The 19,186-nt window shown below is 34.3% G+C and overlaps 1 protein-coding gene across 2 annotated transcripts in view; it reads left to right on the top strand.

Annotated features, from left to right (window-relative positions):
- LOC145246020 (uncharacterized) overlaps nucleotides 1–18,945 on the top strand; it is a 74,406-nt gene extending 55,461 nt beyond the window's left edge. For both annotated transcript variants that reach the window (XM_080107838.1, XM_080107839.1), the window contains one exon: nucleotides 17,915–18,945. In XM_080107838.1, coding sequence (XP_079963964.1) covers nucleotides 17,915–18,632 — 718 coding nt within the window. In that variant the 3' untranslated portion in view covers nucleotides 18,633–18,945. The remainder of the gene's footprint in view (nucleotides 1–17,914) is intronic.
- Nucleotides 18,946–19,186: the final 241 nt, after the last annotated feature.

Here is a 19,186-nt window from a genome sequence, read left to right on the forward strand (position 1 = left end):
TTAGACCCCCCCCTCGTATATTTAATATATATCCCTCACACGCACACACACACACACACACACACAGAGACACACACTAAGTGCATTTTTTGTTTGCGAAAATATATGCAGACATGAGGTTTTAGAGTAATTAAAAAAAAAAGACAAAAACAAATCACTAATTAAATATTTAGAAATTTAAAAAGAATCGGAATCGAGAATCCTATCAGATCAGGAATTTAAGACAGAATCGGTAATTGAATCGGAATCGGGAAAAAATTTGGAATCATCTCATCACTAGTATATACACACATATATATATATATATATATATATATATATATATATATATATATACTCCTAGAGGATTGGACAAAAGGACACCGGACGAAACCCGCCAGTTAATTAAAGCAAAAACAGATAAAATCCCAAATGAATCAAAAACATTAAAAATCATTTTTTATATTTTCATTTTAATTTAATTAAATTTAGGAAAATTAGACACCGGAGAACTAATTTTGGCAAGGTATAAAAATTAAGCATCTACGGAATAAATGTCAATTGAAGGCAGAGTGTAAGACCATTCTTAAAGACGATATAGTTTTAAATAGAATTCAATTACCTCTCACCGAAATATACATAAGTCGATTTTTCTAAGTTAGGTACGCGTTCTAAGGAGATCTTTCTTGTATTATCTTTTACAATTATTATATTAATAAAAAAAAATTAAAATCCCATTACCAGAATTAATTCATCACAATAAATTTCGGTTTAATCATAAATACATCAGTGATTATAAAATTTTGTTAATAGTTTGAAAAAAATCAATTACTCTGGGATTGTTTGAAACATGACAGAAATTCGGCAGTATTTAAACTATGACATAGAAAGCCACTTAAATAGTATTTGAGGTGTAGCACTTCGTTCCCATTAAAAATTATATTCCTTGATATGACAATCATAAAATCTGTTTACAGTCAATTTTTATTCCGTACTTGCTTAATGTTTCTACAATTCCAAAATTATGTAATTTTCTGTTGCTTATTTTCCGTTGTATCATTTAATTATCAGTGATGTTTGAAAGTATTTTTCTTGACAAAAATGTTTTGTTTAATTTTTCAACACTTTTTGGAACTTTGAAAGGTTACCTAGAGAATTTATGCAACTTTTTAAAAAATTTGTTTTACAAATAAAATAAATTTACAATCATATTTTGATGTCATTATCATTTTAGTTTTGGTGATAATTTATAAACAAGAAATATTTATCATTAGTACCAATAAGGAAAAATTAAATTAAAAATTTAAAACAATCGGTTTTTGAATCATAAAATAGGGACACATTTTTCTGATTCCGATACCTTCAAAAGTTCCGGTTTTTTACAACCTTTTCAGTAAAAAATTTCAAATTTTTTGTTAGCTTTTATTTATTTTTCTATTTTCAACCTCTCAAAATGCCAGCCCCTAACGTATGCCACTCGTACAATAGGGACACATTTTTCCCTATAAAAGTTCCGATTTTTTAAAAACTTTTCAGTATAAAATTTAAGATATTTTGTTAGCTTTCATTTTTATTTTCTATTTTTACCGCTCGTAAAATAGGGACACATTTTTATGATTCTAATATCTCTAAAAGTCCCAATGTTTTACAACCTTTTTGGCATAAAATTTCAGATTTTTTGTTAGCTTTCATTTATTTTTATTTTTATTTTACCCTCTCAAAATGCCACCCCCTTGAACGTGCTGCCGGGGGCGGAACCCCAATCCCCCTGTCCCACCCTTCCTACACCACTGTTACTAAAGGCAAAACTCTTCTATATACCTGAATAAATTAAATTTATTTGTGTTTAAACTTCTTTTAAATTGTATTTTTGATTCTTTTTTTCATTTTTACATTTATCAAGGCCCGGAAGCAACTCTGGGATAAGGGTTATTGCATATACAGTAATCAATGGGATAATATCGCGTTAATCGTTAGTAATGGAGATTTGATAAAGTGTTTTACTTAAGGGGGCAGTTTATCAGGAATTTGTTTATGTTGGACTTGAAGACATCCACGTTGTAGTCAGGTGGGAAGCAGTCAAACAGAAGAGAGATCCACAGGCGTGCACTTCTAAGAAAGAAGTTTTGTTTATGGAATCTACGCTTGTATGGGTGTTTTTTGTGAAAGATTGGCAAAGGGGGACCAGAGATTGGAGCTCAGACGAGCACTTGCCATGGAAATAATAATAAAACAAAGACAGGCTCGCAATGTCTCTTCTGTGGGAGAGGTTGCAGGGAAGAGAAAGGGCATCCCCCACTAAGACACAAAGTCTATTTTGTACTCTGTCAAGGCAGGATAGGCTGTTTTTAGTAGCTCCTACCCAGATGTGGCAGCAGTACTCCATCCTTGGATGTACTTGTCTTTTATATAGATAGAGAATTGCATCAGCAGTCAGATATCTTCTGGAGTGGTAGAAGGATTCCACCATTTCTCCAGTGACCTTGGCAACAGACTTGATGTACGTGTTCCATTTCAGATCAGGAGTAAAGGTCAAACCCAGAAGCTTATCAAAACATGGGGCTTCCCCTAGACGAGAGCTATCCATTTCAATTGATGCCAGATGGGGATCAGAGCGTTGATGATGTAAAGATAGGAGCTTGGTTTTAGATGCATTAAAAGTAACCAGCCACCTCTTCCCCCACTATACCACGCGCTCAAGATCAGAGGAGAGAGAATCAGAGAGAACTTTGTCATTTACGGCCTTTGATGTGTTGCCATAGATGGTCGTGTCATCAGCAGAGATGTCAACGAATGATTTAAGTATGTGTTTTGGGAGATCATTGATTTAGATCAGGAAGAGAGTTGGGCCCAGGATGGACCCCTTAGGGACTCCAGCATTAATACTGTGGGCCTCTGATTTTTTCCCATCAATCACTACTCTAATGAGCCTATCAGAGAGAAATGATTTAATAATTGAGAAAACATTTCCAGTTATATCGTAGCTGGAAATCTTGTGAAGTAGGCCTTTATACCATACCTTATCAAAGGCGTTTGATATGTCAAGAGCAATTTCCCTAGAAAGGAAGCCTTTGTCAAGAGATTCACTAATCCTATGAAATATAACCCTTAGCGCATCTGCTGTAGATTTAGCAGAATGGAAGCCATATTGCGTGTCACTAAGAAGGTTATTTCTGCTGAGGTGGTTGACTACTTCTTTGTTTAATATGAATTCCAGCAACTTACTCATGATGCACAGGAGACTTATTGGTCTATACTGAGAGGGAGATGACCTATCACCGGAGTTCTTAAATACAGGGCATACTGATGAGGTTTTCGAGGGTGTTGGGAAGCACTTCTCCTTAAGGCAATGCTTAAACAGTTTTGTAAGTATGGGGGCAAGTTGTGGTTGAAACTTTTTCAACACTATAATTGGAATACCGTCAGGGCCAGTTGCTTTACTGGAATCAAGGTTCTTGATTAGCTTGGCGGCCTCACGCACAGATATTTTTATGTTGCATAGCGTGTTGTTTGTTATAGGAGGAAATATGGGGAGTTGATGGCCTTCATCGCATAGGGATTCAAAACACACTTCCTCTTTGAAGTAGAATTTAAAAAATGGCTGCCCAATAACCCTAGCAGAAGGACCATTGATAACTGCCTAAAATTGAAAATTAAACAAACACTGGTAGAAACACATAAATAAATGTTAACAATTATTTTCGATTTTTGTGCAATTAAGCAAAAATATGCCGGAAATGAGTATCATTTTATGTTAATTTAATGTGCAAAAAAAAAGTTTTCCTACACAAAATTTTAAAATAATTGTTTTTTTTTTCTTTTTGCCACATAATCATTTAAAAATGTAGAATCCCATTTTGATTTAGCTAAAGGGATTATTATATTTGCTGCTACTGCTGCTATTATTATTATTATTAGTAGTAGTAGTAGTAGTAGACGACTGTAGGTAGAAACCTTATTCCTATAATAAAAATAAAGAGAATAGGACAACGGTAAATAGCAATTTACTCGGACACAATGATTGTATATTGAAATAATAATTTTTATTTAACCAAAGTAGCTTTATGTGATATATATATATATATATATATATATATATATATATATATAATTATTTAATACTTAATAATTATTTAATAATTATTATAGTAAATAATAATGTCAGTCCCTTTATCATTGAGCATTTTCAGTTGTAATAAAGTTGGTCAACTTAGCTAATACGCGCAGATCGTCATAAAGATCACTCTGACTGATGCTAAAAGCATTTAATAAGAATAAATGTTTAATTGGTCCTCCGATTTATCGAAGAGGGACCTATGTTTTCAGTGGCGCCTGAGCTTCTGTGCTTTCGTTATCTGGCAATAGTCCGGACTAACTATCCATTAGTTTTTCCTGAAATTTTGCCACAAATTGTATTTCATTAAATAGATGTGCACAGGAAAAAAATTGTTTTTACAAAAATTCCTGTTGCGCTCCCAGGGATTCAAAAGAGGTCAAAAATGCCCCAAAATCGCCAAAAATGACACATTTTGCCCCATAACTTTTGATACATCCATTAGATTTTTTTTAAACTTGGCCAAAATGTGGAGCCCATTGTTCTTTATATAAATCCAGTATGGGTGACCCTGGCAAAATTCTGGTTTGCCTTCCCTGGGACTTTCAGTGCTAAAAATGCCTCTTTTTGTGGGTCTTTTTTCATATTTCTCAACCAAAACTTAATACGTCTGACTATATAGTGGTTCTTCACGGTGGTCAACTCAAATATACATGTGTTAAGGCCCTGAAACTGCACCGTTATTCATTTACACTGGGATTCGGCGTCCCCAGGAGCTCAAAAGAGGTCATAAAAAATGGTCAAAAATAGCCAAAAATGACTTTTTTTGCCCCATAGCGTTTGATCCATCCATTATATTTTCCTGAAACTTGACAAAAATGTGGAGGCCATTGTTCTTAATATAAATTCAGTATGGGTGACCCTGGCAAAATTCTGGTTCGCATCTTTCTGGGACTTTTAGGGCTAAAAAAACATGCCTTTTTGTAGTTCTTTTTTCATATTACTCAAGAACTTGATATGTATATATAGTTGTTTTTCATGGTGTTGAATTCAAATATACATGTCTTAAGACATGAAACTGCATCGTTTGTCCGTTTTCACTGGGATTCAGCATTCCCAGGAGCTCAAAAGGGGTCACAAATGCCCCAAAATTGCAAAAAAATTACACTTTTTACCCCATAAATTTTGCTCCTTCCATTAGATTTTTCTGAAACTTGGCGAAAATGTGAAGGCAACGTTGGCCCTTCACACTTCTCACATTCATCATTTCTTCACTATTTTTTGTGGCGTCATCTCACATGCAGCATCAGAGGGGGACTATACATGCGCAGCTTGTTTCAACTTGTATCTCTCGAGGTTTGTGGTAGCCTAGTGGTTCAGGTCCTTGTTAATGAAGCCAAACATGACTTCTGTTGCCGGGGTTTGAGTCTCTTGACTGGCGTTTATCATGACACCCTGCACTGATGATTCCCGAAAGGATGAAACACAAGTGTCTGGAGGTATTTAATAATTATCAGAGTAAATAATAATAATAATAATAATAATAATAATAATATATATGTGGGATATTGATTATGTTTTTTCATTACTAGTGATCTGTGATCATGAGATTAAATTCAATTAAAAACATTTTGGATATTTTAAGCAGAATAGTTCATAGAGCAAATGCAGTATTCTGGTGATTTCTGAAGTGAAAATGATGAACAAATTGTGAAAGAATTGCAGTAAAATGCTTACTGGAATGAGTCGGAATGCATCAAGTTTAAAAGAGATTAGATAGGATGACTACAAAAGTAATGGCTAGAAATCCTTCACGACTGTGGCAATTGTTATTTCAAGCATATCTGATGAAGAAAACCGTGAATAAAATGCATCCTATCCCCAGATGTAGCATTGACTTTCCAAGCCTAATTTATTTGTTTTTATTAGTTTTTATGGTAAGCAAAATAAATATTCCAGAGTTCACTTGCCTATTCAATATCACAGATTTTAAAAAGAGTTTCACACCTATTTGATAAACGGCCATATGGTGACTATTAGAGACTCCACACTTTAATATCAAAAGATTTTAAATGCTTGGACATTTCTTTCTAGCGCCGCTTGACCTTGGTGTTGTCTGATCACCACATCCTCTGAAATATTTCATGTTTCCTTAGATTTTGTTTGGTTTTGGCATTAGTGAAAAATATAGATGAAAATCTCACAAGTTTATTAAAACCTTGGATAGAATGTATAAAGTGCAAACATTTAGAAGTTTGTTAGCTTAAAAAAAAAACAACTTTTATTGACATTTAAAATACCCCCAGACATGAGAATTTACAGTGAATACACTGAAACGTAATTTTAGAATTTAGAATGGGGATTCAGTTGTGCATATAAATATAATGTAAAATGATCCCATGTCCGGTACATTGTAACTTTTTAAGCAGTTTAGTCATTTTTACCAATAATTCTAAGTCTGTTCAACAAAATCATAAAATCACATGTAATTGCTTTATTTTTTGTATTGCCACCCAGACTTAGGGTTAGTAGTAGGAAAGGAGCGTGGCTTTTATGACTTTAAACAATCACATGTTTTTATACTAAAGTTTGATTTGGAACATTAACATTCCCAAGATTTAAAACAAATAAATTTGGTTACATGTTGTTAAAACATTGCCTGATCAATAAGGTGTGATTATTTTGCACTTAATTTATATACAAAACTTATAGTTTGGTGATTTATTGTATTCTTACCACAAAATTTTTCAAGTTGTTTACATGTAATCACCTAAAAATGGAGAATCATGTTTTTCTTTTTTAAGTGTATGTAGCAGACTGGTGGATACAAAGTCGTAAAAAATAGGAAAAATGAATTGAATTAAGAAAGAAACAAACAACGCGCTTATTGAATTAAACAAACTAAAATTTATTTTGTGAAGAAACAAATTAAATAAAAGGGTACATCACGTGTTTAGTTTGGCGTGCATCTCTCGATGTTAACTGGTGAGAGGGAAAGTCTATTATTGTAGAGAGAGAGTGAGAAAGTCAAATCCAGGCCATGGAGAGAGAAAGCGTGTCAGGTGTATGTACTATCTGTTGGCTCTTGCCCCACACATAGTAGCAGGGGATGTGATGCGAGCAGACGCGCCCCAAAAGGAAGCGGTTGGTCTGTCGACCGCCCAGGTCGAGAGCCAAATAAAAAAGAAGGAAACAGCTCAGGTCTCTTGCTTTTATAGTTGCTTCCGGTGATCTTTTGCGCATGTGTGGATTTCCTTCAAAGGGGAAGTGATGTTGCCCATGTGTGCGTACATGTGTGTACATTAGCGTGTGTGTGTATGCACATGAATGTGAGTGTATGTACGTGAACGTGAATATATGTACGTGTGTGTATGTGAGCACGTATGTTTGTGTGCGCGTATGTGTATGACAAGAAAAGTGGCTTGAGATTTTTTTCTTCCTTTGAAGATTGTAATGCTGGGTATGGGGCAGCCAAACCAGCTGCCAACATTGCCCCGCCTTTTTATTGAAACCAACCGAGAGCTCTTTTTAGTATCCTTGCTGTTCCCTTAAGTGCAATTGTCTGGATCTCTTTTGCACTTGGTTCACCAGGAATATTAGTTAGGTAGGACTTCAGGTTCTTCTTCATAAGTCCTGTGGCACCTATGATAACTGGTATGATTGATATCCCCTTTAGGTTCCAGTTTCTTTTCACATCATACATGAGACCTTGGTATTTGGTCTGTTTCTCTCTTTCAGCTCTGTTAAGACCGCCATCATTAGGAACACTCACTTCAATCAAGGTTGCAACTCTCTCTGACTTATTCCATATAACTATGTCAGGTTTAACAGCAGCGTTTTTGTGTGAGACTAGAAAGGGCTTGCACAATACTCCCCTTCCCAGGAAAAAAAAAAATGCAATGTATACATTTTTTTTTTTTTAAATAAGTAATGTTTTGGGCAATTGACTTTTCGTCCTGTTGTTGTGGTTGTTTCAAAAATGGAGTGTGTTCATAAAAAAAGTATTTACTTACGCATGGAAAAAGGCGTTTACTCTTTTTTAGGCTGACATTTGTTTGTTTTTTTTGTGCTGACATGTGTAACGAGTTGCTTGGACAGTAAAGTGAATTGTTCGTTTTGAAGGAAAATTTTTGTTCGTGTTGACATGAGTCTTCGCAAGTGAGTCTGCGGTAGTGTGTGTACATTGCCTGTACGGGCACTTGTTGCACATTTGTTTGTGTTGAATGGTGAGTGTCCAGTTGCCAGCTGTCAACGAAACTTCCAGTCGTGAGTTTATCAGTGTGAGTGGTGCATCTCAACTCGTATTGTTGATTCAACTTCTTCCTATGTGTTAATAGGGATGTCCTGTTATTGTTTCTTTGTTGTTGCATCTGCTGTGTGGGAGAGAATGTGTATAGGCCTATGTGATTTTGCTCCTTGTATTTGCTGCAGGGTAATGTCAGGAAAACGTGAAAAATGTTTGTCGAGCTCAAATTTTTTAAAATTCGGATTGAAGTCGACGGCTCCGTGTTTATTTTTCTTAGCTAAGTCTGACGAGGGGTTTCATCATTGTTTTTATATAATAACACGAGCGTATGGAAGCAAGGAGAACAAACGAAGTAATTCAGTTCAAACCATTATTGAGGGTCAAGGTGAATTGGTATATACGGTCTACTAGGCGTCAGGAAGGCCGGAATAGAGATCCAGGTGTTATGGTAGGTTGGAGTCCTCTGGCGGTAGGCCTCAGGGAACAAACAGTGATAGGTGACTAAGCACTTTTGAATCAACTGCTGTCACCGAGAGGGGAGCTGCTGAAGAGAGGTGGAGTCCTCTGGTGGTAGGCCTCAGGGAACAAACAGTGATAGGTGACTAAGCACTTTTGAATCAACTGCTGTCGCCGAGAGGGGAGCTGCTGCTGCTGCTGCAAAGAGCTGAGGGGATCGGCTGTGGCTGCTGCTGTTGCTGCTGGAAAGAGCTGAGGAGAACGGCTGTGGCTGCTGCTGGAAAGAGCTGAGGGGAACGGCTGTGGCTGTTGCTGCTAGAAAGAGCTGAGGGGAACGGCTGTGGCTGCTGCTGGAAAGGGCTGAAGAGAACTGGCGTGGCTGCTGCTGATACCGTCAGCAGGCAATCCGCTCTGGTTGGCAATCTGCCGGTAACTGAATTTTTCTCTGACGGTCGGCTTATTTATACAGCGAGCGCGGACGTAGTAGGGGACATAGCGGCTCCGAGGCAAAAATGGCTGTCGTATTTTTTATTTGTGTTAGTTTTCCGTAATTAACCACACATCAGGGATTCGCTTATTTGGAGGTATATTCAGTTGTATATATCCCATCAAAGCTGTAAACATTGCGAATCAGCTTATGTAGGAATTACGTCGCGACCGTACTCCGTGACCTAACTATTTATGTTTGAAGTGCATGTGAGAGGTGTTGTCAGGTGTATTATTAATATTTCTACTCCTAATTTAGTTGATGCTGTTAATGTGTTTTCCACCTGGATGATTTCCGGGTTATGCTGTTGATGTGGGTGTGGGAGTGGATGTGTTTTGACACCCCGATGTGTGTTGAATACAGCTCTGAACATTTTACCGACAAATAACATTTGTCTCCGCGCCGCCATTGTTGTTCCATAGTTCCTCCTCGTCCCGTGCTTCGTTTATGTAACTGTGTGGGGATCTTGCGATATAACATTGTTGTTTGTTGAGATTCTTGTCAGCAGTAGTGCATTTGTTTTTCTTTGTTAAAATGTTTTTGTTTTTTTTTGTTTATCAAATAAAATGTGCGTCTCGCTCAAAACAATTCATTTAAAAAAAAGTAGGGTCACCATGCTTGTTCGTTTCACATCGGTCGGTCGCCGGTTTGTTGTGGACTTGTGGTATAGAAGGAAATGCGTGTTCATCTCACGTTCGGGTCACCAATTTGTAGCGGACTGGTGGATATATTATATATATACCCTAGTCGTACAAAATAGGAAAAATTAATTGAATTGAGAAAGAAACGAACAACGTGTTCATTTGAAATAAATGAACTAGAATTTATTTCGTGAAGAAACAAATTAAATAAAAGGGTACATCACGTGTTTAGTTTGGCGTGCATTTCTCGCTGTTAGCTGGTGAGAGGGGAAGTCTATTGTTGTAGAGAGAGAGAGTGAGAAAGTCAAATCTAGACCATGGAGAGAGAAAGCGTGTAAGATATACGTACTGTCTGTTGGCTCTTGCCCCACACATAGTAGCAGGGGATGTGACGCGCATGGACGCGCGCCCCGAAAGGGAGCAGTTGACCACCCAGATCGGGAGCCGAATCGAAAAGAAGGAAACAGCTCAGGTCTCTTGCTTTTGTAGTTGTTTCCGGTCGGGTTTTTTGCGCATGTGTGGATTTCCTTTAAGACTAGAAAGGGCTCACACATGTATTTCAGTATAAGTTAGATTTTTTAAAAAATAAACATGGTTTTTCATACGTCATTTTATGTCTAATGGCTAAATAAACAGTTAAAGATTTTTGTAAAAGTAAACTTTATTCATTTTTTAGAAAAAAATATTTTCCAGGTAACCACACAGAGATGTATCAAAAAAGTTAATTTTGTTTTAAAAACAAAACATCAAGTTCAGCTGCATTATTGGATTTCAAAAATAATAAATGTGGTTTCATATGTAATTTTATGTTTATTCACTAGATAAAAAGGTACTAATAATTTTTTTTCTGTAGAAATTTGTTTTTATGATGAAATGAAATTTAGCACTTTGGCGTACTTTTAAGCAAACCAAAATGGTGGATTGTAATCTAGCATGCTGGTGTCCCAAAAAAGAATTACCGATTATTTTAAGTTATAAAAGTAATATTTCTTTTTTGAATGGGTATTAATCAAAAAATGTGTCACTATTATTATTATTATTTGCATCTCGTTTATGTTTTTGTTTACAGCCAAGCAAATCAATTTAATAACCCACCAATTTTTATAATTAAAATAAAATTTTAACTTCATTCATAGACAAAATGCACCAAATAGTTAAACAAGCCCATTCCCTCCCCATGTTAAAAATGATATTCTAATTAGTAACATTATTTAGCAATTCATTCGTAACAATGGGAGGGGGGGGCGTTGTTAAATATTTTGTTTTTACATCGTTTTCTCATTTTGCCTACCAATCGTCGACTATTTTCAACTGTTTATGAAAACTTTCAAGTAGCATGTTGTACACTAATGACGAACTGATACAATCTGGTTTAGTTTTAAAATCAAAATAAATCTTTTGTTGCCATACGATTTTCAATCAATTACAAGGAAAACATTTGAGAAAAAAAATATGTGGAAATTACCCGGAAATTTTACAATTTACAAAAAAAAAAACAGCAAATCTCTAATTAAATATTTATTAATTTTAAAAGAATCAGAAATTTAGAACAGAATCAGTAATTGTATCGGAATCGGGGAAATGTTTGCAATCATCCCATCACTACTACTAACATCTAATTAATTATGATATTAATACAGAACATGCAATATGAGTAAATAATCAAACTGTAAGTATTAAATTAAAGTAAAGTATTAAATTGATAAATTAAAAGTATCATACTCTATTGTCCAATGCTTACGGTTAAGTGTTGATTTAAGAGATATTTGAGAGTGAACAGAAGCAAGACCAAATAGAAAACTGATTATAGAAGCAATTTTTAGACATAAAATTTCTTAAATATCCCACTTTTTAAGGGAGCTGATATATTAGTTACATTCCTTAATCTGTACTGTTTAGTTTAATCAAAAAAAAATTAAAAAATGAAAATATTGAAAATATTACTATATTGTAAGTATCCGTTATGGAATAAAGTTCTCATAAAAAAAATCGCTTAATTTGATTAAGTATTTTTTTTTTTTACAGAAGAAAATCAAATTTTAATGAGATCGATTGTATCGTGGCTATTTTGTCTATTTTGCAGACTAGGTGAAGGGGGGGGGGCTTTAAATGAAAAACGGGTTAACAAAGGACAAAATGAAAAAAGGATTAAAAAAGGACAAAGAAACTCTGTAAAATAAGTGAAAAAAACTAAAATGTTTATCTAGGTATTTTTTCTGCCCATGTTTCAAAATAATATCAAATTTAAACAAACTGTAAGCGGTGATTGGAGTTATCTCCTCTTGGCGCCCCCTACTCGTCCTAGAACACGAGCAATCTCATTAAAATTTGATTTTTCTCTGAAAAAAAAAAAAAAAAATACTTGATCAAATGAAGTGAAACTTTTTATGAGAACTTAATTCCAAAACAGGTACGTTACATGATTTTTTTTTCAATATTTTCATTATTTAATGTCTTTTTTTTTTTTTTTTTTTTTTTTACACAGTGATCACCACTTATCAAGGCCCGGAAGCCACTCAGGGATAAGGGTTATTGCAAGTACATTACGTTAGTGAGATTTGCTGAAATGTTTACTTAAGGGGGCGGTTCATTAGGAATTTGTTAACATTGGACTTGAAGACAACCAAGTTGTAGTCCGGAGGGAAGCAGGCAGACGGAACAGAGTTCCACAGGCGTGTAGTTCTAAGAAAGAAGCTTTGTTCATGGAATCTGCGTTTTGATTTAGGCACAGATATAGAGTGGGGGAAATTTTTCACAGTGGATTCAGCTAGACGGGTGTTTTTCGTGAAAGATTGGCAAGGGGGGACCAGAGATTGGAGTTCAGACGAGCATCTGCCATGGAAATAACGATAAAACAAGGACAGGCTCGCAACGTCTCTTCTGTGGGAGAGAGGTTGCAGGGTAGAGAAAAGGGCATCCCCCACTAAGCCACGAAGTCTATTTTGTACTCTGTCAAGGCAGGATAGGCTGTTTTTAGCAGCTCCTGCCCAGATATGGCAACAGTATTCCATCCTTGGACGTACTTGGCTTTTATATAGATAGAGAATTGCATTCGTAGTGAGATATCTTGTGGAGCGGTAGAAGGATCCCACCATCTTTCCAGCGACCTTGGCAACAGACTTGATGTACGTGTTCCATTTCAGATCAGGAGTAACGGTCAAACCCAGAAGCATGTCTTGATTAAACTATACAAGTACCCCTTAAGCCCCTAATATTTTTATGATTATCCACCCCTGATTTTTGTGTGTACTTCCTGTAATGGCTATATCCTAATAAAACAACTCGGCTCCTAGTTCTGTCTTCAATTTAAAGTTTTACCTTTTTTTTTTTTTGCAGGAGAATAGTAATAGACTTGATTAGCAAGTTTCAATAACCAACAAGATACCATGACCGATGAAAAAAGTCACGTTTTCTTAAACATATCCATTAAGTCCTATTTTTACCATTTAAATTATTTAGAGTGAAATAAGTTTCAGCTTTTTGGTTCTTTCATTCATTGTGTGTGTGTGTGTGTGTGTGTGTGTGTGTGTGTGTGTGTGTGTGTGTGTGTGTGTGTGAAGAAGTAATTTCAAAATAAACCATTTATAAAAAACAAATACAGGCAACTAGCTTACATTAAATTAATGTAGCAAATGTATATTGGATTACTTAAGGGGATGGCTTATCAAGAACTTGTTCACGGACTTGAAAACAACCATATTGTAGTCAGTTAGCAGCATGAAAAGAGAAGAGAGTTCCACATGGATGCAGCTTTAAAGGTGAAGACAAGGTCTTAGTATTTTTACCAATTCCTCATCATTCTCTATAAGCAATATATTTTGGCCCCTATGAAAATTAATGATTTAAATTATATTATCCACACTCCATATTGTAGAAAATGAAAAGAATTTGCCACATTAATATGTTAAAAACTTACATTGACAGGAATGATTTTACTAATATGAAGCCAGTCTCGACCTTTACAAACGTTATAAGTATAATCAAAATACAGATGTTTTAGATAATGACAAAAATGTACTTAATATTGAGAAAGACATAGGTTACAGTAGGCAATTAAAACCTCTGAAATTCTAATTTAAATGGAAAATTTAAACATTTACCAGATGCAGGAGAATATATATATATATATATATATATATATATATATTAAATTGTAATTCAATGAATTTCAAAAAACTCGTTGAAATGAAGTGGTTGAGTTTCATATCAAAAAATTTTTATTATTCTAAGCAAGACAAAGAATGCTTTAGATGGGATAACTTATAGAATATTACTGCCAGTAATATTTTGTTAACCTACAATCTCACGTTTCCATAACAACTGATTGTTAAATAAAAACTATTCTGAAGTATAAATATATATATATATATAGTTTAATCAGTGAGTTCAGAGATCTTTTTCCTTGATGTTACAAGTAAAACAACAGTTGCAGTTCATGATGTTTTTGTAGGAGATAAAAAACCATCAAACAACATATTTATTGGATAAATCAAACTTTGGTACTTGAGGATATGAAATTAAATACGTTGGAAAATGACATAATTGAACTATGCAACAGTCAATGGAGTTCTCCCTGTATTTTTGTACCAAAACCTGATGGAACCTATCGATTTGTGACTGATTTTTGGAAAGTGAATGCAATAACCAAATATGACTCTTATCCAATCCCTAGAATTGATGACTGTATTGACAACATTGGCGAGGCCATATATGTCAGCAAATCTGATCAAATGAAAGGTTATTGGCAGGTATTCTTGATTGATAATGCCAAAGAAATCTCGGCATTTGTCAATACAATATTATGCCGTTCTGTACAAAAAATGCACCGGCAATATTTCAGAGAATGATGCATTCCCTACCACATAGTATTCAAGGATGTGAGGTCAACATAGACGATGTAATTGTCTACAAGAGGACCTGGAATGAACATTTAATCAATCAATTTTTCCTTAAACTGGAAGAAACTTAAACAAAAGTGCATTCTGCCATGCAAAAGGGAATTATTTGGGCCATAGTCTTGATCAGGAATAGGTGAAGCCTATCTCAGCAAAAGTAGATGCTATTGCAAAATATCCTGTCGCAACAAATCAAAAATCAACTGAGATTTCTTGATATGGCTGGATTCTTTGAAAGGTTTTGTAAAAAATCTTTCCACAATAGCAAGTCCTCTCACCAGTCTCATAAAAAAGCAATAAAAGTTGAATGAACATTGCAATGAGGCTTTCAATAAGATCAAATTGAAACTTATTTGAGGCACAGTCTGGGCAATTTTCAAATTTAGTTATTAGCTCTAAATCTACAGGTCAACGGTTCAACAGTTAGCAGTCTGATGGGGAGAAAGCAGAATGGTCTGGGCGGTTTTCGAGGTCAGTCATCAACCAAAAGTACAGGGGCCATCCTTTCAACAACATATAGCCCAGTTGAGTTCGGTCTCTCTCTGTCTTGTAACGCTGACTGACTCACTGTGTTATATTGAGAACCTGGGACCATAATTCTACCCATCTTACCAATAAAATTTAACTCTTAATAATACATTATCAGTAACATTCTACAATTCTCAACTTTGGAGAATACATTATCAGATCATGAGTGGTCAATCGATTTTTAGGGTCACCTCTTCTTTCCACCTCCCCCTGCTACCCTGAATAAGATGTTTCTCCTCTCCTTTTTGGGCTGGTCCTTGAAATCATAAATACATTTTATTTGTTTAATCCCTTATCAGCGTTTCAACTCCAGAAAAGAGGTTAGTGATCATATTATAATTAATAATCATCCAATGCTTGTGAGGGTGTGGTCCTTTCAGCTTTTTTTTTTTTAATAAGCAATTCTTAACACTTGACATATTTTGAGAAAACTTGAATAATGGCATCTTATCCTTGTGATCAGTCAAGTTTATAATTGGGTTTATGATAAACAAAAGGAAAAACAGATAGATAAATCCTCTTGTACATAAAGACCAACCTCTCTGAAGAGGGCCCAACATGGCCTAAAGAAAAAAAAAAATAATTATTCAGTTATCCGGCATCATTTTTGGAGGTGTGTATGTAACGGGGGGGGGGGGGTAAAGAATAAGCGAAAAAATAACCCTGTTTAAATATAAAAATATAAATAAAAATGATGTTAAACTTCTTTAAAAAATCAGCAAAACAAAAAAAAAAAACAGTGAACAAATGTAAAACTTCTTTAAAAAAGAAATCGGAAAAACAAACCGGTAGCATATCACCCCCCACCCTTTTTTTTTAACGCACCAGTATTGTCACATCTGTAGTTTCTGGAACAAGTGGTCCTTAATTCTGCTTTTTCCCTATAATTTCTGTAAAAAGTGGTTTATAATTATACTTTCTTCCTAGTTTCTGTAAATAGGAGTCTTTAATTCTAATTTCTGCAAATAATTTTGTAACAAGTGCTACTCAATTCTAATTTCTGCAAATAATTTTGTAACAAGTGCTACTCAATTCTAATTTCTGCAAATAATTTTGTAACAAGTGCTACTCAATTCTAATTTCTGCAAATAATTTTGTAACAAGTGCTACTCAATTCTAATTTCTGCAAATAATTTTGTAACAAGTGCTACTCAATTCTAATTTCTGCAAATAATTTTGTAACAAGTGCTACTCAATTCTAATTTCTGCAAATAATTTTGTAACAAGTGCTACTCAATTCTAATTTCTGCAAATAATTTTGTAACAAGTGCTACTCAATTCTGTTTTCTATAATTGAATTAGAATAAAAAAAAATGTCCACACGTTTTACTTTTGTCCTTTTCTTTTCACTGACAACCACTCAACTCCTGTCCTTTCGCCTTCAGTGTTTTTTTTATAACACTTTTTTAACGCAGCTAATTCATCCATATGCAAATTAATGCATATCAAACTACATTTTTTTTCATAAGTAATAAGTGGTCTGTAATTTTGCTTTCTCCCTATAATTTTTGTAAGAATTAATGTTTTATTCTGCTTTCTTCCTAGTTGTTTCTGTACTCAGTGGTCCTTAATTATCTTTTGCCACAATAGTTTGTATAACAAGTGATCCTCCTTAACTATGCTTTCTGTAAGTTGTTCTTGATTTGCTTTCTTCTCATAGTTTCTGTAACAGATGCTCTTTTATTTTCCTTACTTCTTTTATAGTTTATGTGACAAGTGCGCCTTTATTTTGCTTTTTGCCAGTCGTTCTTAATTCTTTCTTGCTCCACATAGTTCCTGTAACAATCAGCCTTAATCCGTTCACCCCATATTTTCTGTCATGAGTCATCCTTAATTCTTTATTTCTCTACATAGTTTCTGTAACAGAATTCTTTTTTATTTCTTATAGTTTCTGTAAAATTGATCTTTAATTCTGTTTTATTTTTGTAGTTTCTATAAGTGGCCTTTAAGAATAGTTCCTTTTTTATTTATTTCCTTACAACAGCGGGAAAGTTAGGTACAAATTCAGGGAAAATCAAATTTGAAAACCCAGCACACTAAATTAGCACACTCTTACCTACAAACATGTCTGAGCAATCCTGTCAGCATTTTCTGGTAGGGATGCTTCTGTCAATTAAAAATAACCTAACCCTTTCTCAAAGGGCAAAAGCTAAAGCCCGAGAAGATGGATCTCTTAGAACTGCATCAGTCTCTACGTCAGACTGACTGAGAAGAATCCTTAAAAATAGCTTAGACTCTGCCAGTATGATTTTTGTATGAACTAATCGCATAGTTTTCTTCTGACTAGTCTAGTTACCTTCTACTACAAAAAAATAGATTCATAACTTCTTGAAGACTCATTAGTAAAAGTGACAAGATTGAAAGAACTTGAATCTTAGGTCAATAAAGATAACCATTACAAAAATTTATTATTATTATATAGGTGAAAAATAAAAGAGGGAAAGGTTAGTATTTTTAATATATTTGAAGGAACAAGAGGTGGGGTAGCATTGTCTTTAAATTGTTCAAGAGTTTTTTTTTTTCTTAAAAAACAATAGAAAAAAAAAAAGATAAAATTTATTTATTTAAAAAAAAAGATAAAATTTATTTATTTAAAATCTTTCTGCATTTATCTCTTATTTTTTACAGGGTCATCGGATCAGCCATGTGGAATCAAAATAAAGATTATATTGCAGCACAAGTCAATCAACTGAAAAAAATCAAATATAAGCTCCTCCATTTTAAAAACAGGAAATTAAGTGAAAGCCATGTGAAGGAGAGTAAAAGCAAAAAAGGAACTTCATGGCAACCAGATGACGTTTCGGATAAAACCAAATGGAAATCCAAGCGAAAACAAGCAGATCAATCATCGTTGAGAAAAAAGAAAGACGCATTCTCAAAAACAATACAGATGTGGAATCCATTCAGTCGTTGTCCACCAGACAAATATATTCAAAATCTGCCAGATGAGTACCCAAGAGATCCATATACGATGATGCCAATATCAAAAGCGGAAAACAAATACTTTGATGGAAAGCATAAATGTGAGCGTACCTGTACGTGTTCACCAGCTCTGCTTAGCACAGATGAGCTGTATCATTTTCAGTTGCCTGATTTACCTGCAGATCAAATAGCCAAAGAGCTTGCAGCCGATTCTACTCTGTTTGAAAGGCCGATTGTTTTTAAATGCAAAACAATTCTGGATGTATGCAGAAAGGGGAAATCTTGGAATTTATCAAACAATGAAGTAGGCCTTCATATTTCATCAGATACAAGTTCTTTTGTCTTCCAGAATAGTTTACAACCAAATACAAAGATGCTTATTCAAACGAGAAAGAATTCTACCAAGCATAACATAAAGACCTGATTGAAAGAAAAAGAATGGGTAGTGTGAAAAATGCTTTTAAATCATCTGTAAAGACAACACTTTATCAACCCATCAAACAAAATGAGTGATTAGAGTTCATCAGGCGTTGAATCGATATAACATAACAAATTTATCCTTGAATTTAAAAATTACATATTTTAATTATAACACTTTATAAACATCTAACAAAAATAATTTTTATATAAAAAAAAGATATATAAAAAAATGGTGTAATTATTTTATTTGAACAGTTAACTCAATTAAGCTGAATATTACAAATTATTTTTTAAAATAAATGGAGTAGGAATGGTCATTTGTTGCTTTTGTTACATGCATTCAAATGGTGTCGCTAATGGTGTGTAGTTGAACCATCAAATTAAAAAAAATATTTTAACTTTCTTTACAGGAAGCTAGCTTTCTTTTAAAAAATATATGATGGATTACATAGAAAAATGCAAGCATTAAAAGTAATATGGTTAAGATTAAACAGAAAAATAAAAGGACTAGTTGTTAAAATAGGAAAAGAAAAAGACAGGATATTCTAGTAAAAAATA

Source organism: Euprymna scolopes, chromosome 23, assembly GCF_053919585.1.
Source record: "Euprymna scolopes isolate OS-2025 chromosome 23, ASM5391958v1, whole genome shotgun sequence".
In the NCBI taxonomy this organism is placed as follows: domain Eukaryota; kingdom Metazoa; phylum Mollusca; class Cephalopoda; order Sepiida; family Sepiolidae; genus Euprymna; species Euprymna scolopes.